The 17,498-nt window shown below is 43.0% G+C and overlaps 1 protein-coding gene across 2 annotated transcripts in view; it reads right to left on the reverse strand.

Moving 5' to 3' along the window:
- Window positions 1-15,408, reverse strand: part of ANAPC1 (anaphase promoting complex subunit 1) — a 33,911-nt gene extending 18,503 nt beyond the window's left edge. Inside the window, exons 1-22 of one of the 2 annotated variants that reach the window (XM_075413661.1) lie at window positions 15,091-15,408; window positions 14,783-14,944; window positions 14,549-14,600; window positions 14,243-14,352; window positions 13,766-13,848; window positions 12,541-12,614; window positions 12,118-12,263; window positions 11,374-11,594; window positions 10,511-10,720; window positions 9,833-9,928; window positions 9,294-9,384; window positions 9,109-9,174; window positions 7,941-8,078; window positions 7,469-7,609; window positions 7,026-7,086; window positions 6,291-6,478; window positions 5,396-5,470; window positions 4,133-4,398; window positions 3,044-3,135; window positions 1,988-2,136; window positions 240-318; window positions 95-131 (exon numbers count right to left, since the gene is read on the reverse strand). In XM_075413661.1, coding sequence (XP_075269776.1) covers window positions 95-131; window positions 240-318; window positions 1,988-2,136; window positions 3,044-3,135; window positions 4,133-4,398; window positions 5,396-5,470; window positions 6,291-6,478; window positions 7,026-7,086; window positions 7,469-7,609; window positions 7,941-8,078; window positions 9,109-9,174; window positions 9,294-9,384; window positions 9,833-9,928; window positions 10,511-10,720; window positions 11,374-11,594; window positions 12,118-12,263; window positions 12,541-12,614; window positions 13,766-13,848; window positions 14,243-14,352; window positions 14,549-14,600; window positions 14,783-14,944; window positions 15,091-15,303 — 2,750 coding nt within the window. In that variant the 5' untranslated portion in view covers window positions 15,304-15,408. Of the gene's footprint in view, window positions 1-94; window positions 132-239; window positions 319-1,987; window positions 2,137-3,043; window positions 3,136-4,132; window positions 4,399-5,395; window positions 5,471-6,290; window positions 6,479-7,025; window positions 7,087-7,468; window positions 7,610-7,940; window positions 8,079-9,108; window positions 9,175-9,293; window positions 9,385-9,832; window positions 9,929-10,510; window positions 10,721-11,373; window positions 11,595-12,117; window positions 12,267-12,540; window positions 12,615-13,765; window positions 13,849-14,242; window positions 14,353-14,548; window positions 14,601-14,782; window positions 14,945-15,090 lie in introns of both variants that reach the window. The other variant, XM_075413660.1, reaches the window with a different exon arrangement.
- Window positions 15,409-17,498: the final 2,090 nt, after the last annotated feature.

Below are 17,498 nucleotides of genomic sequence, written 5' to 3' on the forward strand. Positions count from 1 at the left end.
ATAAAGGGGAATAAAAGGAGAAGCCAATAAAAGCTAGTACAATACTCAGCAGAAAGTAAAAAACTCCTATAATACTAAAAAAACCCAAACATACCGATTGTCATCCTGTTCTATTTGCTGTTTTCGTTGCCCTAGGAAAGACAAGGCCATATTACTACCCATACTCTCCAAGCAAAAGGACAGCACATTACAAACACAAGACACTGGGAGATACTACAATGGTATCAAAGCATCATTACCTGATGTAATCTTGTATAAATAACGGGAGGCTTCATTAGTTACAGCGCTCTCATCACCAAGTATGTACAGAGCCACGCTCTGAATAGAAAAGAGACACCATAATACAAAGTCACTTAGTGTGCAGCTACTGCTGTACTGCCTATCAAAACAGGCAGAAGATAACTTTAATAACTTAAATAGTGGGACAGGTTTATTGTGAAAATGTTGTTAGTAAAAGGAGATTGAAACAACTGAAGCAAGTTACAAACATTTATGCTTTAGATTTCTATCTTGAAGTTTGGAAAAAATAAATCCTGAAACAATAAACTGAATTCTCCCTAATAATTGTTTCAAAGGTAAAAAGATCTTCTAAATGGAAAAACACATTCTTAGTCATCTTTCCCATGTTTCTCACATTTCATTTAGTTTCTCCTGCAAAACGCACGTCTTCTACAGACATCATATTTCACTCAGTTTCCTCCACATCTTGAATATTGGCTACTTTGTGAAAGCTCCAAGTGAAAAGTTGTTCCCCACTCAATGCAGAGTCCACTTCAGCTATCTAGCCAACAAAATCCAAGTGATCTGTCACCCCATTTACTTTCTGATACTGCCAGACAAGCCAGCATGCCGAAGGCAAGTCACAGGTAAAAATCTTTTGTGTTTTTCATTAAGATCTTCTGATAAGATACACTGCTGACCATGCCAGCTCTGACCCTCACATAGGCAAGTCAGGCAGAGGTAGCAGAAAAGACAACATTGGACAGACACAGGTGATAGCCTGAGGGAAAGGCTACAGATCTTCAGAGCTTCAATGTACAAGCAAATTTTAAGCAAAAAGCATCAGCACTTGAAACAGTCTCAGTGCTGCTGCTTCAATCCTCCACCCTCTGAAGCAGAGGACAGGCTGATTCCTGGCAGCTCATACCAGAGACTTTGCAACTGATCTTGGATGCTTGGGCCAGAGCAGAGTCTTTCCTCCCTGTTTTTCTCTTCATCCACCTCAGGCTCAACGCCTCTGCTCCAAATGCTGTATTGTCCGTATTTCTCCATAAACACCGTGTGAGTGAGCAAGGCTGACCAAGAGATACTATCAGCGCTTAGAACTACCCATGCGACTAAATATTTATGCTGATACATGCCCAAGAAGAAAGCCAGGAAATTCTCACTTACAAAATACAGTTAACTTCGAGTTACATTATTACTTTGCACGTGCCACTACTGCAAACCACAAAAAAAACATAAGCAGTCAAGCATAGGCTGCTCACTCTGCACTCATGAGCTCTCCTTCCCTATCTCAAATACCTCCTCCCGCCTGCTAAAACCCATCCACACCCTTCAGTAACATTAAAGTACTAAAAGAGAAGAGGGGACGCACAGGGGTTTCTCTCTGCTAAACACGTATTATTTCCCCTGTGGTGAGGCTGATGCTGCACAGCATACCATAATGCAGGGGATACTGAAGAGAATTTAATGCAGATAGACAAGATCTACCTAGTACAGAGCAGCAACACTTGGAGATGCTTAAGTCTCCAAATAGTACAGCTACAGCAGAGTTATCTATCACAGGCTCAATACCCCTCCAGTATGGCTACTGCTCTGCTCCAGTATGCCCCCGTTGCTCCACACAGTACAGTTAAACACTCTGTTATTTAACTTCCCACCAAGGATGCTTCACTCACAGGAAATTAAGCAGCTGGGGCAAACCCTGGCCAAAGTGCTGCTATGCTGACACAACAAAACACGTCCTTTTTGCTAAAGTACGTACCACTACTACCAGTTTGCTCCTTTCACAGATTCCTGGTAAGTAAGGATATGGCTGCACTCCTTCTCCCTTCAGACAGGAACTCAGCCACTGAAAGATACTTGGAGGCTCAGCAGAAAAAAATGAAGGATGGTGCATGAAACCTGTTTGGACTTAATCATACAAACAGCAATGACATTGAGTTAATGGCAAATGCACAAAAATTCTCTGCTATTCCCAAAGCAAACCCTACAGTACTTCTTTTAACAAGAAAAGCACAGTATTTCCCCAAAACATTACAGATCACATCTCCCTCCTGTTATATGAAAGTTTATAGCTAGACAGTAATGAAAACTTGAGATACCTACCTGTCTTTTAAGAACAAACATTGTCTTAGCCCACAGTGAAAAGGAGTAAGTATAAGAAGTAATTCTCAAAAACCTCAATGGAACAGTCTTGTAATTCAACAACACCAAATTGCTAAGTGAGAGGACAACTTAACTATTACCTCTTTGCCTTCCCTGTCCACAAACATGAGTCGTAAAGCCTGAGCAATGCTATGAGATTTTCTTTTTTTGGTCAGGAGAAACACCAGTTTATCTTACATGACTAGTAAATTTCAGCTGGCAGGACACTAAACTGCACAGACAATATATGACCTTATTTAAGCTTTGTTGTTTTAACTCTGATTTAGTTTTTCTGAACTATAAACCGAGAGCCTGTCAGTCTAGCAATACTGTCCACAAGAGAGGCACATTTCACTACCAGGCTCTTCCATAGTTGTCCAAGGTGGGACTTTGCCAAGATGAAACCATCATTCTCTCCCAAGTCCTTGTTCTGTGGAGGCACTGGACTCGAGGCACCAGCTCATAACTACGCTATGCGATTTCACTCCAGTTGTCTTAGGATGCTATTAAAATCAAAGGAGCAAGGCAACCTCAGCACTATGAGCACAGTTTTGCATATTGGGATTAAGTCCTGAAGAGCTTTAAAGGGAACAGTTACCAACATGCCCAGTACTAGAGATAATTTGCACATCATTATCACTGAATATCCAGCTTTGCAAAGCCTTAAACTCACCTTGATCAATTACACAAGTCTGTCTGGAGGTTTTTACGAGGGCTGGATAGTCTCTGTAGTAATAATCTATATAAGCTTCAAGTTTTAAATCCCTAGAATGAGAGAGGTGAATCACATCAGAGGGGAAAAAAAACACTCCACCTTCCTGCATTTCTGTGACATTATCTGTTGAGTTTTTTTAATGTTTGTGTATGCATTAGATATAAGGAGGGAAGTTCCGACTTCCTTAACTAAGACTGCTCATGGGCACTGCCCATTCACTAAGCAGTGAATCTGTATGTTTCATTCTCCTCCTGTGCATTTCTCTTCAGCTGTTTTTCTGCTTTGTCCCACACTTCCACCACTGCCTAAGCTGAGACCACTGTCACTGAAGTTTCCTCCAAATTTCAATTGTTAAAGCTAGATAACCTGCCGGGTTATCTGCAAGACACGAATGTGTATAACAGCTGCCAGCCTCAAAAGGAACACAGCCTTGCATTTTAGATTTGTTTCTCGTTAGCATGACAGAACAGAGGACAGGCCAACCTTTTCAGCACTATGGACTGGACGCCACTTCCGGGAACCACATAGCCAGCCAGCTATAGTAGGTGCTACTGGGGAGGAATCTATACCCACAGAAAAAAAAGTAGTAGAAACAGCAAATGCAACTCAGGGAGATGTTTTTGGGCCTTTTACTTAAACACATATCTGTATCTATCTATCTAAATGCATGCAATGCAACTTGAAGGTGGTTGTGGAAGACATGAAGATGCAGTCACTGGCTGCAGTGAAGATGCCACAACAACCAACCATATTTGACAGATCTCATGAGATCAGCTGTGACAATACAGTTGAAAAAACATAAGCTGCAGCATCTAAGATTTGTGAATCACACTGATGTTGGGAAGTGGCCAGAACCAGATAAGAGATTTGCTACAGCAAGTATCTTGAAGCACAATAAGGTTTTAAACGTTCATTAATTTTCTTCAAACACATGAAAAGTCTGCTCCACTTTGGGCAATCCCCAAATTCCCCATAAAAATAATACACACTCATCACCAAGAGACACAGCACAACATAGAATATCTGCAATTTTTCAGGTGGGCATACCTGGCCAGCTGAACCAAAAGAACAACAAGCGAACGAATTCCTTCTCCCATTAGACTATTCAGTTTGAGCTCCTCATAGATGAGATGAAGAACAAAGAAAATAGCAGGAATATGGGTGAAAAGGAGGGTTGAGGAATCCAGACTAAGGCTCTGTGAAAAGTTGTCCTTTGGAGCCAAAACTTCCAGAGGGTCCAGTCGCAAAGTTTTGGCAACAGGATGAGACTCAAAATTCCTATGGTAATCAGAGCTCAAGAGATATTCCCAGTCCTAGAGCAAACAGACAGGAAAGTGAGGCAGACGTTCCACAGTGAACATAACCTTTCAGCAAGACAACTCCAAAGCACTGTTACAACAGAGGAGGTTTTTTCCCCATAAACTAATACAAATGTGATTGAAATGTTTGGTAAACAAACCCTACAAGACACAGAAATTCAATTGTTAAGTTTCACCCCTCCCCCTCCAACCCACTGTGAATAAAAGAATCAAAGACTTGTATTTAAGAGAACAAGACAAAAAGCTGAGAGCACCTTCTTTGCACCAACATTCTATGCATGAGACCTCACTGAGTATTTATGCAATCCACCTTGTGCTCCCAGCCTTCTCTGTATCTTCCCTGCCACAGCACATCAGACATTAGACCCTAATCTATGTAGACCGTAGTTCGCAACCCCATGGGCTCGCTGAGCTGTCAATCCACAAAAAGCTAATTGCACGATTGGACTACCATAGCTCATAAGCCTTTGATGATGGGATGACAGTAAGCCTCATCCACTTTACTGTTTGATTATGTAAAAACTTCCTATTCCTATCTAGGCAGAACTCAGTGGAGGGTTTAAGATCAATTCACTGAGTTCGTTGAGAATCAGTGCATTCACTAAAGTATGTAATTTGATGCTCTTAACTTGCTGAAGGTGCCGAGTAACCCGTGCAGCAAGAACTTCATTTTAAAGGGATGACGAATCTAGGACAAATTTGACATTGTCAGGAGACTATCTAGGATTGCTTTGTGATCCATATTAAATTCATTCCTGAGTCCAACCTACTTCTCTGGAAGTGAGAACCCTGACAAGCAAGGTCACACGATGCAGACACTACACAGGGCAAAATAACTTTTCTTCCCCCAAAGGCTTGTAATTACAGATGAGCTCAGATAAAATGTAATACTCAGAGGGTGTTTCCTCTGGTTTGACCGTAAAAAAAAAAACAAACACCACCCCCACCACCAACCCCTGCCTCTTATTTGTAAAAGAGAATCGTTTCTTACTTCATCTGACCCTGTTTCTGATGGTCTAGCCTTCTTTGGAGCAATAACTGGCGAAAGTGATCCTTCAAAATCAAGCTGCCAGAAATAAAAAAGATCTGAAGTAGCTCAATATTGAAACTCCCATGGTTGCATAAGTGAATCACCAATCATAACATCTGAATCCAAACCAAGTATTACATGACATTGCTTTAGGTACTTCTATACTTTCTTTCATGTAAAACATATACTGGAATCAGATTATGCTATACACAGCTAGTTATTCTAGTGTATGGTGCATGAATTTCACAGTTTGCCTATCATCTGGTATTTACTAGGACAGAGGGAATACTGTGGATGAGCTAACACTAGTAATGTATACATACCCAATTGCTTTCATTTCATCTGAATACATAATCGTTTCTGCTATTTTTAGTCCTGCAAGTACTGCAAACACACTTGCTAGCAGGAAACCCACTTACAGAAAACTCCAAATACATTTAGTAAAACAGCTGAAAAAACACACAACTTTACACACGGTAATTCGAAAACCGCATGGAAAATCCTCTTTAGGAAACAGGAATACGAGTTGTGACCTGTGTTTCTAGTGAGAATAATCTTAATCTGGATTAGACGAATCAAATTTATAATGCATAAATGTTAGTCATGAACTGGAGTAAAACCTTCATAATTTATTTGACCAAGACAGCTGGTGGTAAGTACCTTATAAATATAATTCATGATAAACACAGACTAAATGTATACCTGAAATTTAGGAATACAGAATTGATTAAATGGCATCTTGTGATTTAAGACAAGATATAATGTATTTCTGACTTCAGTGCCTGTCTAACCATTCTGAACCTTGAAGAATTCTCAGCAGCAGCTTCAACATAAACTAGAAAAACAGCTTGCTTACATTACGCGTCCAGGACAGTCTCTCCGTGTTGTAACCCATCATATTCATGAGACATGTTACAAATAAATTCCATTCTGAGTGATAGCTTGGTCCTCCTGGAGCATTATAAGCATTGTACCACTTGACAAGCATCTGTACAGCTATCTCCTTGGGCAGAATAGCTTTGACCCCTTGCAGACATCTTTTCACTGTTGGGAAAAAATAAAAAAAAAGAAAGTTGGTGTGCCTTCTGTCTTACCTCCTGGTACTTCTTCCAATCAGCGCTATAAATCTCTACAGATCCTGTTACTGGACTGACTTTTAACTCTCCGGAAACTCTTTCAATAAAAGCCACACCACACAACCTCCAGCAGCTGTTCCTTTAGTTCAGTAGTTCAGCTTGAGAACAGCCCCTCTAATTTGCCACAAAAAGGGGAAAAAAGTTCCTTTTGGCTCATTACTGAAACCAATTTTTGTCTGAAATGGCATCTCAGCCGTTCCTCAAGCAATAATAAACACAACAGTAGAGAGCAAAGCAATCTAAAGAACAAAGGAAGTTCTAAGAGTGCAGCAAGGTGAAGCACTGAAGGCAACTGAGCGCACCTAAATAAACGGCAGCAGTTCTAGAAGGTAAGTGAATAGAGCTTGGTCTACATGGTACTGAATCCTTACAGTCTAAGCTATGCATAAACTACTTCAAAAATGAACCTTCAAAAATTATGGAACATATTTCATCTGACGGATTATGAATCATACCTAGTTCTGAAGTGGCGATTTCAGGAATAGTAATCCGCACCATTGTATTATTGCTGAGTTCCTGAAAATACACAGGTAATTGTCAAACTATGAAATACATCAAGTAAAGCCAAGGTCCTTTTCTATCAACTCAGAACTTGTTTATGTATTAAGCATATTCCTAATTCTTGGCTATTTGTACACTAAAGATTTGCAGCCTCAGATGCTAGCTCCAGGAAACACTCAAAATAGATCTTGAGTGGAAGCACTTGAGAGAATCAATTAAATTCTGTGACGTCTAGAGCATTCTACAGAGAGAAAAACGTAGAGCCACTAATGCAGATGTGATATCTTGCTGCTGATCAGGAGCTGCTAGGAATGCCTCACTATGCAGCGGAAGTAAATGCTGCCCTCACTGTGCTTTGCTAACAAAGCATTGACTCAAATTACAGGATAATACCTACTAAAGTTACTCGGTTGTGGACAGGATCTCTCAGAGCATGAATGAACGTCCCAATCTGCTGAAAAGTACAGTCTTCAACGTAAGTTGAGTCATGAAGTTTGGAAGAATCTCTTAGCTCTGGAACTGGTGACAAAAGCACACCCTAAAAAGTAGTAAAAATGATTGCTTAGAACTGTTGAAATAAGATGATGTGAGCAACGGACAGCTAAAATTGCCATTTTTAATGTACTAATACGTATCTTGAAAACAACTATAAATCTTTCCAATCTCTGCCTCAGAAGTTTTACAGATATCATAAATAAATAGGGCAGCACTAAATAGGTCTTCTTTAAATGCTGCTTGTTCAGGCGATTTACAGAAGACAAATAAAAGATTTAGCTCCAAAAGATACGTTGTTAAAGTTAACAACCAACCAATCATTTGAAGCTGTTACACCCAAACCGTTCGCAAGGCAGGACTTCCTTTCTTCTTACCTCTTCTAGGGGCCCCAGATGCTTATTCAAAGGTTTGGATGGAGTGCTGACACTATCCAAGGGAGTACTTGGCCGAGGCATTTGGTTGGACATTGTCAGGGATGGAGCAGGCAGACCGGGAATAAAAACCTTCCCCACCTTTTTGTGAACAATGTACAGGAAAAAAAAAACAGTTGGATTTCATGCCTGTGCTTCCATGAGCTTGGTTACACATACAGACATTATCAGACTTTAACACCTTAAAGGAAAAGTTTTAAGAAAAGTGGCTATGTACTTAAAGTCTCTGAAGAGAAGATTAAAGATTACTTCATGTAATTAATTTCTTCAGATGATGACACACTGAAAAAACTATTACTGTACAATAATAAAATATTATGTATAGAAATATATTATACATAATGTTTTATTATTGTACAATAATATACAATACTGACCATATTGAATGGTAATATTGTAACGTACAATACTGCCATAAAATATATGGTCTGTATTGTACATTCTTGCTACAGGTCAACTCCCACTAGAAGTTCTAGCACGGCTTCTCTGAGAAAGCCCTACTTTCAGAGAGTATACTTTTTTCTAATATACATACATTTGTATGTGTGTATACACACACACACACACACGTGTACACACACACATGTAAACTGAAGTGCCCGAGGTTTCTGCATACACAGAGAAAGCATTGTGCATCTCTATGGAATTTAAGAAAGTTTTAATTATTTTGGATGAATCATGTCCATCCTAGTATCAGCCCTTTGTAAAGCAAAATAACTTGACATCTAAAACTATCTGGCATGCCACAGAGAAGTCTGAAAGTTTTTTGTTCAGGAACAATTCTTATTTTCCACATTCTTGAAGTTTTCTTTCTTTGAAAGTATTTTGTTACTTCATTATTTTACTACCACTGAAAATAAGCTTAAGAGACTATTTAATTGTATCACAAGGCGCCGCTGATTCTTCAGAACTACCTTTCCAGCACCGTACATAAACTACACTTGCTACATGAGCACAGCCACCTTCCCAAGCAAGTCCCAAGCAAGCAGCAGTCTACAGTGGCTTAAAATGATACCTGGTAAGGTAAGATGCACACAGAATCCCTCTGTACAGCCCAGTTTGTAATCAAAAATTCAAACACTTACTTTGGGATAGGAAAACTCTTACTTACCCGAACCACTCCAGAATAAAGCACTAGATTTCCACTGCCTTCTAGAACCAGCAGGGTATCAATGCCCTGTAAGAATCAAACAGAATATTCAGCTTCTTTGTATTTAAGTCAAAAGACAACAGTTGGACAACACAAGTGACAAAGCAGGATACTCCACAATTAATAGTCCATACAGAGATACATACCTGCACTGGAGCTGCATCCTTTGCTTGAATACTGGTAACAGAACCGAAGATCAACTGTGACTTATCGTTGCTCTCTTGAAATTTTACACACCTAGAGATTTGAGAGAACAACAGGAAACATAAAAGGACTGTCCTATCTGTTGTTACAGAAAATTAAAACAGTGCTGCGTGGTGCAGTTACTTTTATTGTGGTATACCTGGTTCCTTCCTCCTTCTTTTGCTTGTTTTGCCCTGCTAGTCAACTAACTTTTACTCTCCTAGTCTAATTAAAATGCCCAATGTGCTTCCAAAGACTAAAGATGAGGATAAATATTCAAATTACAGTGAATGTTCTCTCACAACTTCAGTTTTATTTAATTAGCCCAAACCATCTACACCACCACAGTTAAAAACACGTCATATGAGAGCCAGTGATGTTGCACATGTTCTCATAACAGACTCCACTAGCTGGAAGAATAAGTACGTTAAAACCCTTTTCTAGCTAGGAATTTCTAGAGTGCTTCCCTTTGCTCACCTATCCCCAAGATAGGGATGCTCACCGCAGCTGGAGCTGGGATTCCACTAAAAAGCACAAGAACTTCTGCCCACAAAGGTCAGTGGTCATAAACACTTTCGATGCCTGGGAATTCTTCTCTCTGTAAAAGAGACACATCGGTCAGCACACTGTTCAGGCTACTATAAAAATTGTAGTGAAGGAACACACAGTGTCCACAAACTGCAGGGTCATGCTGAACTTCAATTAGCAGTGCATCAAGTTGCCAAAATATGTCAGTCTCAGTTTCACTCCAGTCTCCACATTCCCCACTTTTTGGCATGCTATTTGCCTTTGTTCTCCTGTTCAATCTTAGATGTTATGCTGTGTGTTGCCCATTTTGATGGTAACACAGAAAGAGATATTCCCCTTAAAGGATCAGAAAAACCCCAAAGCAATGACCAGGTTAGAATCTACTTTGCTTCAGAGAGCTCACTAAACCAGCTCAGGGGGCTATATATAACACAGCAGCAAAACTGTTCCAAGTGCCCAACCCCCTTTTTAAGAGACCTGCAGGCTTAGCGAGCATCATTTTTCTGAAAACCTAGGAAGTGCAGGTGCACACATGTATTTTAAGGCACCATTTGCAGAAAACACACACTAAAATGAGCTGGTTTTTTACTTTATTGCTGCCCCCCCCCCATAAAAATCCAGAACTTCTCACATCCCAGCGCAAGCACCTAACCTCATGTTTGTGACTGTTTCTGTCCACAGATGATCTATACACAGCTCAGGAACAATTGGTTCAGTTTCTGGTATAAGGAAGGAATCACTGGAAGTGCTGTTTGGTGAATGGGTAATATTGTGCCTCTTCGGGGATTGAGCATTACTGGAAAAGTTGAACCTCTGCATTCCTGAGAAAGAGTGCACTCCCAGGGCAGGGGAATGAGAGCGGCTGCAAGAAAACACGTAAGACACTACTGAAGAGTGAGTTTACAAAGTCAGGTACAGAAACCCTGTTAAACCAGGGAGCTCATACAGTAGCAGAGACTTTAAAAAAATGACATACAACCAAAACCACCCTTGAACAGTAGCTAGTTCAGTATTAGCTTCCTTTAGCAGTACACCTAGCACAGGAAAACATTTCTCTAATTCATCTCCAACCATCTATGTCAGAATCCAATAGATGAGATTTCAAAAGTAAGAAAACCAACACTTTTAAGTTGCGTGGTCCATTCCATCCAACGTGTCTCCCAACCTGTGCCTTCTAAACATGGCTTTCTTTAGAAAGGCTAACTAAAAACACTTCTGGGACTCATAAGACCTGCAGACAGTTCTTGACTCCACTACAGACTTGCTGTGTAACGACAGAACAGCCTCTTTGGCTCTTGTACACCAATTACCCTCCTGTGCTGTAGGGATAATAGTGCACCAGATGTCACAGGAGCATTCCAAGAAGGCTTTCAGATGCAGTAACAGAATGGGCACCTGCACCTTAGATGGTCAGACTTGTAACAGTAAAGACAGACAGCAATACCAGATGTCCATCCTATTCTATAGCTCGTACATTTCGGTATCATCTGTCTATGCATTATGTTCAGCACCCACCTCAAAGCAGCCATGTTGGAGATAGACGGTGAGCGGGACTGCATGCTGGGTGATGACACTGATCTGCTCTGGCTGTGGATAGACGAGTAGTTCTGGAAAGGGGAGCCCACAGGCGAGTCCCCTTTTGAGAAGCTTCTGAGATGAGCTGTCAAAGAGCTGCTAGTGGCCATGTGCTGCGGTGTGCCCATCTGCTCTGAGAACTTCAGCACCGTGTTCCGCTCCTGGGAGAGAAAACGGAGCTGTCTACACATAAACAGCACATGGGCAATAACAGCCAGGAAGACGCTCAAAATAGCTCATATCATCAGTTGAGTGTCAAAAATCTATGCCTAGGTAAGTGCTCAGCCTAAGAAGTTATTCCTACCAACCACACCCTCTCACTCCCAGTCACAGAAACCACTCCTACGGTTTCCATGGCACTAAGCTGTTTGTCACTTTTCTTACAGATACAACAGTGTAAGTAGAGTCCAAACCTTCCGGTACAATACAAGGAATATCATGATAAGCACAGTATACTTCACGACCATCACCATCATGTGATCTCCCTGGCTGTGGTACAGGCAGATACATGAAAAACTATTAAAAAAACAAACAACCAAACCCCCACAACAACAAACATCTTACACTCTTATAAATAAAGTAAATTGCAAATACCAGGCATTTCTAACACACACAGCCAAAAGGGTATGTCAACACACACAAAAAATTTTTTATAATGATATTTAGTCGGTAATGAATTTGTACCTCTGGCTTTACTCTCCGAAGAGCCCAAACAGTATGTAAACTCTGCACAGTATCATAGGTCATCACAATGGAAGGTTCAGCACTGAGAAACACAATCCTCAAGGTGTAATCAGCAACATACTGCACTCTAGCAGAACCAAACACGCCTGCTAAAGAAGCAGTTAACTTCAGTTAAGGCAAAAGGATCATTTCTACAGCTGCATTATCAGTCACAAGGTTAGCATTTTTCATACTCTCTTTCTTCTGCAGTCTGGGTTTCTTTCCTGAAGTTTCCCTGTTCATGAAGCAACTAAAACAACCCACTTCCAAACTCTTGAGTGATTATTTGCAAATTTTGTAATACAGAAAATGCTCAAGTGACGCATTAAGCATTTGATACCATACTGATGGACTTCAAGTGATACACGAAAGATGTAAACTTACCTCCAGACTTACAGACGAGAGGTGTTATCTCATCTAACGGGTGTAGCATGCTGAACACAGTAGGCAAAGGTTCTCTAGAAAGAAACCAAACAACGCACGTTAAAAAACCATATGCTAACAAGCATAATTGCTCTCTCTTGTAGCTGGTACATATACTGCGACCTCAAAACAACTCCTCCAACCTCAACAAATCAGAGCCCGAAACCTAACAGTGGACACATATATTCGGTTCACAGAAGCTTGCTGGATTAACTGAGCAGAGTCAGACAAAGGCTGGTGTATCAAACAGGATGATCAGGTCTTGTTTTACATCTCACAGCATTTGAGAATGACCCCATCTGCTGGCCACAGGACAGACTTCGGCTGGCCCGAGTGAACAGAGCTGACATCAGCCGAGTTTGGAGAAGCAGGAAGAGGAGAAAGCCCTTAACCCAGGCTCTCCTTAAGAGTTTATGTTCCATAGCTCCCAGGTCCCAGACAAGCAGACAGCCATCAGGTCATTTGTATCCATCACAGAGCAGCAAACAAGCCACCTGTCTGTGGTGGCAATTGCAAGTGGGAGAACTTTCACGGAAGCCCAGCTTGACTATGATCAATCACGCTTTTTGCAGTGTACCCTCTTGAACATTTTCAGGACCTCTATTTCTAATCCCAGCTCTTCTGAGGACTAGAGAATCACAAATGCCTGGAACGGACACATAAAGCCCAAGACAGAGCAAGCTGCTCTATCAAAAGTTGCTCATCAGCACACCATCCACCTCCTTACTCTGCTTCTCAGCTGCATGCCCAGCCACAGAGCACAGGGTCTAGGATCCTCACCAAATGGGTAACAGGATGCTCCCTACATTTAAAGCATCCTGCAGCTGAGAGGAAGTGTCTCAATGACAATCCCTCAGTGAATCTCCCAGTCTATGGTCACAGCCTGGAACAAATTCCTCCGACTAACCTTAACGAAATCAGGCTAGTAAGACCCGTATTGTGCCTCCCATATCCTATTCCCAGGACCACCACTCCCAGCTATTTCTTAAGACTAGCCAATATCAGAGGAATATCATGAATTGTCAGTATTCAGCCCCTTCCTGCTATTTTCCGATGTTTCACCTGATTTCACCTGTCCTCAGCATAAACACACAGATCCTTTTGTTATTGCTCTTCAACTCTTGCACTCCTGCATTAGATTAGCAAGCAGTCTATAACAAAACAAGCAAAGCCACTCATTACATACCTGGGTGGACTTGGAGGTACTTCATGTGAAGAACTGCTGCGCTCAAATAACAAACCATATTTTGTTGGCCAGACATTTGCAACCTGTAAAAAATTACAAATAGATTTATGACCAAAAAAAAAAAAATCAAGTACTTCCTATACTGATTATGTTTCATGTTTGAGTATCTCATTATAGCAAATATGATGTTTAGGCCTTTTTTTGAGAGAAAGGTAATGTAAATTGCAGCAGGTTCTCCGACTACGAAATGGTCATACCCATACTTTCCCACACCATACAACCAGCTGCCACTACTTCCAGAAGCACTCAATGCCCAAACCACACAGCTGCACTTTAATGAACATTGTTACTTTCACCCACAGAGCTGAGAACTCAGGCAGCCATGACCAGCAGTGCTTTATGCACACCTCCCCACCCCAACACAGCGTGCAAGCAGGTAACAAGCCCATTTGTGGACAAAAAAAGGACAACACTTACCTGAAAAGGTAAAGCAGCAATGTAATCCTTTCCCTCTATGCTATGCACGTTTATACAGGAATTCTGCAATATGCAGATACATTTCTCTACTATTTCATCACTGCCTGAAACTGGGGAACAAAAAGAAAGAAAAAACCCCACACCAGTAAAATTTCTCTCCTTTCCTTAAACATCCTCTATATACAAAATGTAAACTTGAGGCGGTGTGGCTGTCTTAACACAGCAAGTTTTCATGACTAAAGGTACCATTCTAAGAGAGCTGAACTCAAAACATTTGTTTGACATTACAGTAAGCAGGAAACTTACCGTCAGCTTTTTCAGATTTCTCCTGGGGTATAGTGAAGTCACACCACATGGCCTAAAACCAAATACAGTATAATTATTTCTAAAGGACGAGCTGATAGCTGATACTACTACACAAACTCGTCTTTCTGTATTTCCCCAACTAACCCCATCTCTGAACGCTGTTTGAAAACAGCCAGCGAGTACTTTTTAGCCAACGCGCATTCACTCATTCGCCACCTTCCCACGTTTCCATACCTGCAGAACCGGGCTGTCGACGGTGAAAGCCTTATAAACGGCAGACGCTTGGTTTTTGCTTCCTTTGCTCCAGATGACCATGTTGCTGGCCACATACAGCTCTTCATCGTAGTCCACCTCTTCCCCAACATCGCTGACGCCTTTCCTCAACTGCCAGCTCTCCTGAAAGCCAAGATTATTTATTTTTCTTAAGGAAACGTTGCACGACCCGCCGGTGTGACCGCGACAGGCGGTCACCGCTAGGCGGTCAGCGCTGGGCCAGCTCCCTCCGGCAGGCTGGAAGCCAGGCCGAGTCCCCCCCGTCCTACCCGCTGCCGCTCGTGGATCGTCACCTCGCGGAGGGACCCCACCAGGCCGGCCGCCCCGTCGGAGGAGCAGAGCTCGGAGGCGGGCTGCAGCCGCCGGAGCTGGAGGGTGAGGGCGCTGGGGTGGCGCCGGCAGTGCTCGCGGCCCCGGGGGGCGAACTCCTGCAAGTCGCCGGCCGCAATCATCGTCGCCCTCTCGTCAGAGTGGTCCGACATGGGGGCCCGATATCCTCATTATTTCTGGGACGGACGCACACCCGCCGCGACCGGGCTCCGGCTCCCGCGCCGCCCGGGGGCCCCGCGGGAAGCGGCAGCGCGGCTGGGGCGAGCGCGGACGCCGGCGCTGGCGGCTGCTCCTCACGCGGGCGCGGCCATCTTGCCGCTCCCGCCCTGCCCCGCGGCGCCGCGCGGGGGGCGCCGGGAGCGAGGTGGCGGGCGGCGGGGGCTTCACGCCGGGCGGGAGGGCGCTCGGCGATGTCTGCTGAGGGGAATCCCGCTCAAAACGGTGTTTTACGGTGGTACGGTCACACCGATCATTCAAACAGAATCGCTGGCGTGCGGCTGTGGTCCAGGCCCTTGGCAGCGCGGTGTCCCCTGGTACTTTGCGTACCGCGGCAGGTCCCTGCTGCCGGTCCCTTTTGCACCTCCCAAGGCAACTTTGCGCACGAGCTTGGACCTGTCTCACCCCTCACGAACCGGATTGTCACTCTGCGCCTTCTCTTCAGACTGTAGCCGGCAGACAGCCAAAGGACTGTCCTCTAAAATCTTTGAGGCTTGCAGCAAAATCCCATGTTACAGCCAGGCCCGTATTTCTCCAGTTAAATATTTCAACAGCTTCTACACTGATGCCTCAACGTCTTTTTGCTTTAAGGCGTAGAAGTGCACGCAGCGTGGGATTCGTTTGCCTGTACAGTTCAAGCAGTAGGTATGAGCAGTTACTTATCCAGAGGCAGGCACGGTGCTTAGGAAAGATAAAACACAACATACATTACACCATTTCATAGGACTGGCAGGACCTCCCAGGCCCCTGCCACTCTGCAGTGGTCAACAGGCTTGCTATACAACCCTTTTCACAAAACTTCAGATGCTCGTGCGATACGGATTAGCATAACTCATCAGAAGTCTGGGCTCTACTGACTGACACCAGCTAAAAGCCCAGCTCCTGATGTGGCAATAGTCAGTGCCCAAAGCTGCTGTTTTCCTGTCCTACGTGCAGAGAAGTTGTATCATCCACCGTCCCTCCTGAATGGGTGCAGGGACAGCCTTCCACACTTGTAGAGGCTAAGGCTGAGGGTGCTGAAACCTTGGCAGCTGCATCTCTGACTACCAGAACTAGGGGTCAGGCAGTTAGCTTGGCTTTTATGATGAGAACGGCCAGATTTTGACAAAGGAATGACACCTTGGCGTGCATTTCTGCGTAATCAAATGTCACCTGTGTGTAACTGGGCCATTTGGGTTCCTGCATCTCCTCTTCTGCCTTGGTTGCCGTGCCACAGCAAAACGTGCAGTATTAGTGCTCTGGGATGTACTCGGCTGCCACCATCTGGTGGGACAATCAGATTATTTTTATTCTTTTAAGAACAACTTTCACTGATGAGATCAGCACCATGCTGTTAATCTGCCCGTTTTACATGTGCTGTAGCACACAGCTGTATCACATGGACGTATCAGCAGTAAGCAAGCTTATCCTGCAGTCTTTTCAACCATTGGTACATTGCAAAATGAGCTCTTTACCTCTCACATTTATTTAAACAAAAGGGTGTTGCTGGCTACAGACCACAGCTAGTTACTAGCTTTCAGCATAGCACTGTTCCTCCAACAGCGCACTTTCTCTATTTCTGTCCAAGTAGCATACCAGAAAAAACTTTTTTTTTTTTTTAATTATCACCTGTGGTGTGAAGCGCAAAAGGAGCCTGTGTTTGTCTGACAGGCAATCATCACAGAACAAAACCTGTAGTACCCTGGTGGAAACTGGAAGGGTAGTGCATTTAGACGAGGGTGACTTAGTGTCAAGATACTAGTTTCACGTGAGAAATCAAAGGAGGACGGAGAAGCTGTGGAAAAATTGAAAGCATATTTGAAACCATGGTTCCAGCGTGTGGTATGGGGAATCCTTGGTTCAAGTCATGACAATAAGCACTATCTTTTCTCAGAAACGAGAAGCCTGCTGGGAAAAGCCAGGTTTTGGAGAAGCAAGAATTCAACAAGCTGTAGAGCGCTTTCAAATCATATCACAGCTTCTGACAGGAAGACAATTGGGAGAAATGGTAGCTTGGATCTTCAGACCCAAACAGGGACCAAATTTCCATATGGAGACAAATGGGGGTATTTGCACAAATAAGACTGTGAAATAGAAACAGCAATTTTGTGGGCAAGTAAGAATGCCCAGGGCTCACAATGAGTAAGGTTCA

Source organism: Opisthocomus hoazin, chromosome 2, assembly GCF_030867145.1.
Source record: "Opisthocomus hoazin isolate bOpiHoa1 chromosome 2, bOpiHoa1.hap1, whole genome shotgun sequence".
Classification (NCBI taxonomy): domain Eukaryota; kingdom Metazoa; phylum Chordata; class Aves; order Opisthocomiformes; family Opisthocomidae; genus Opisthocomus; species Opisthocomus hoazin.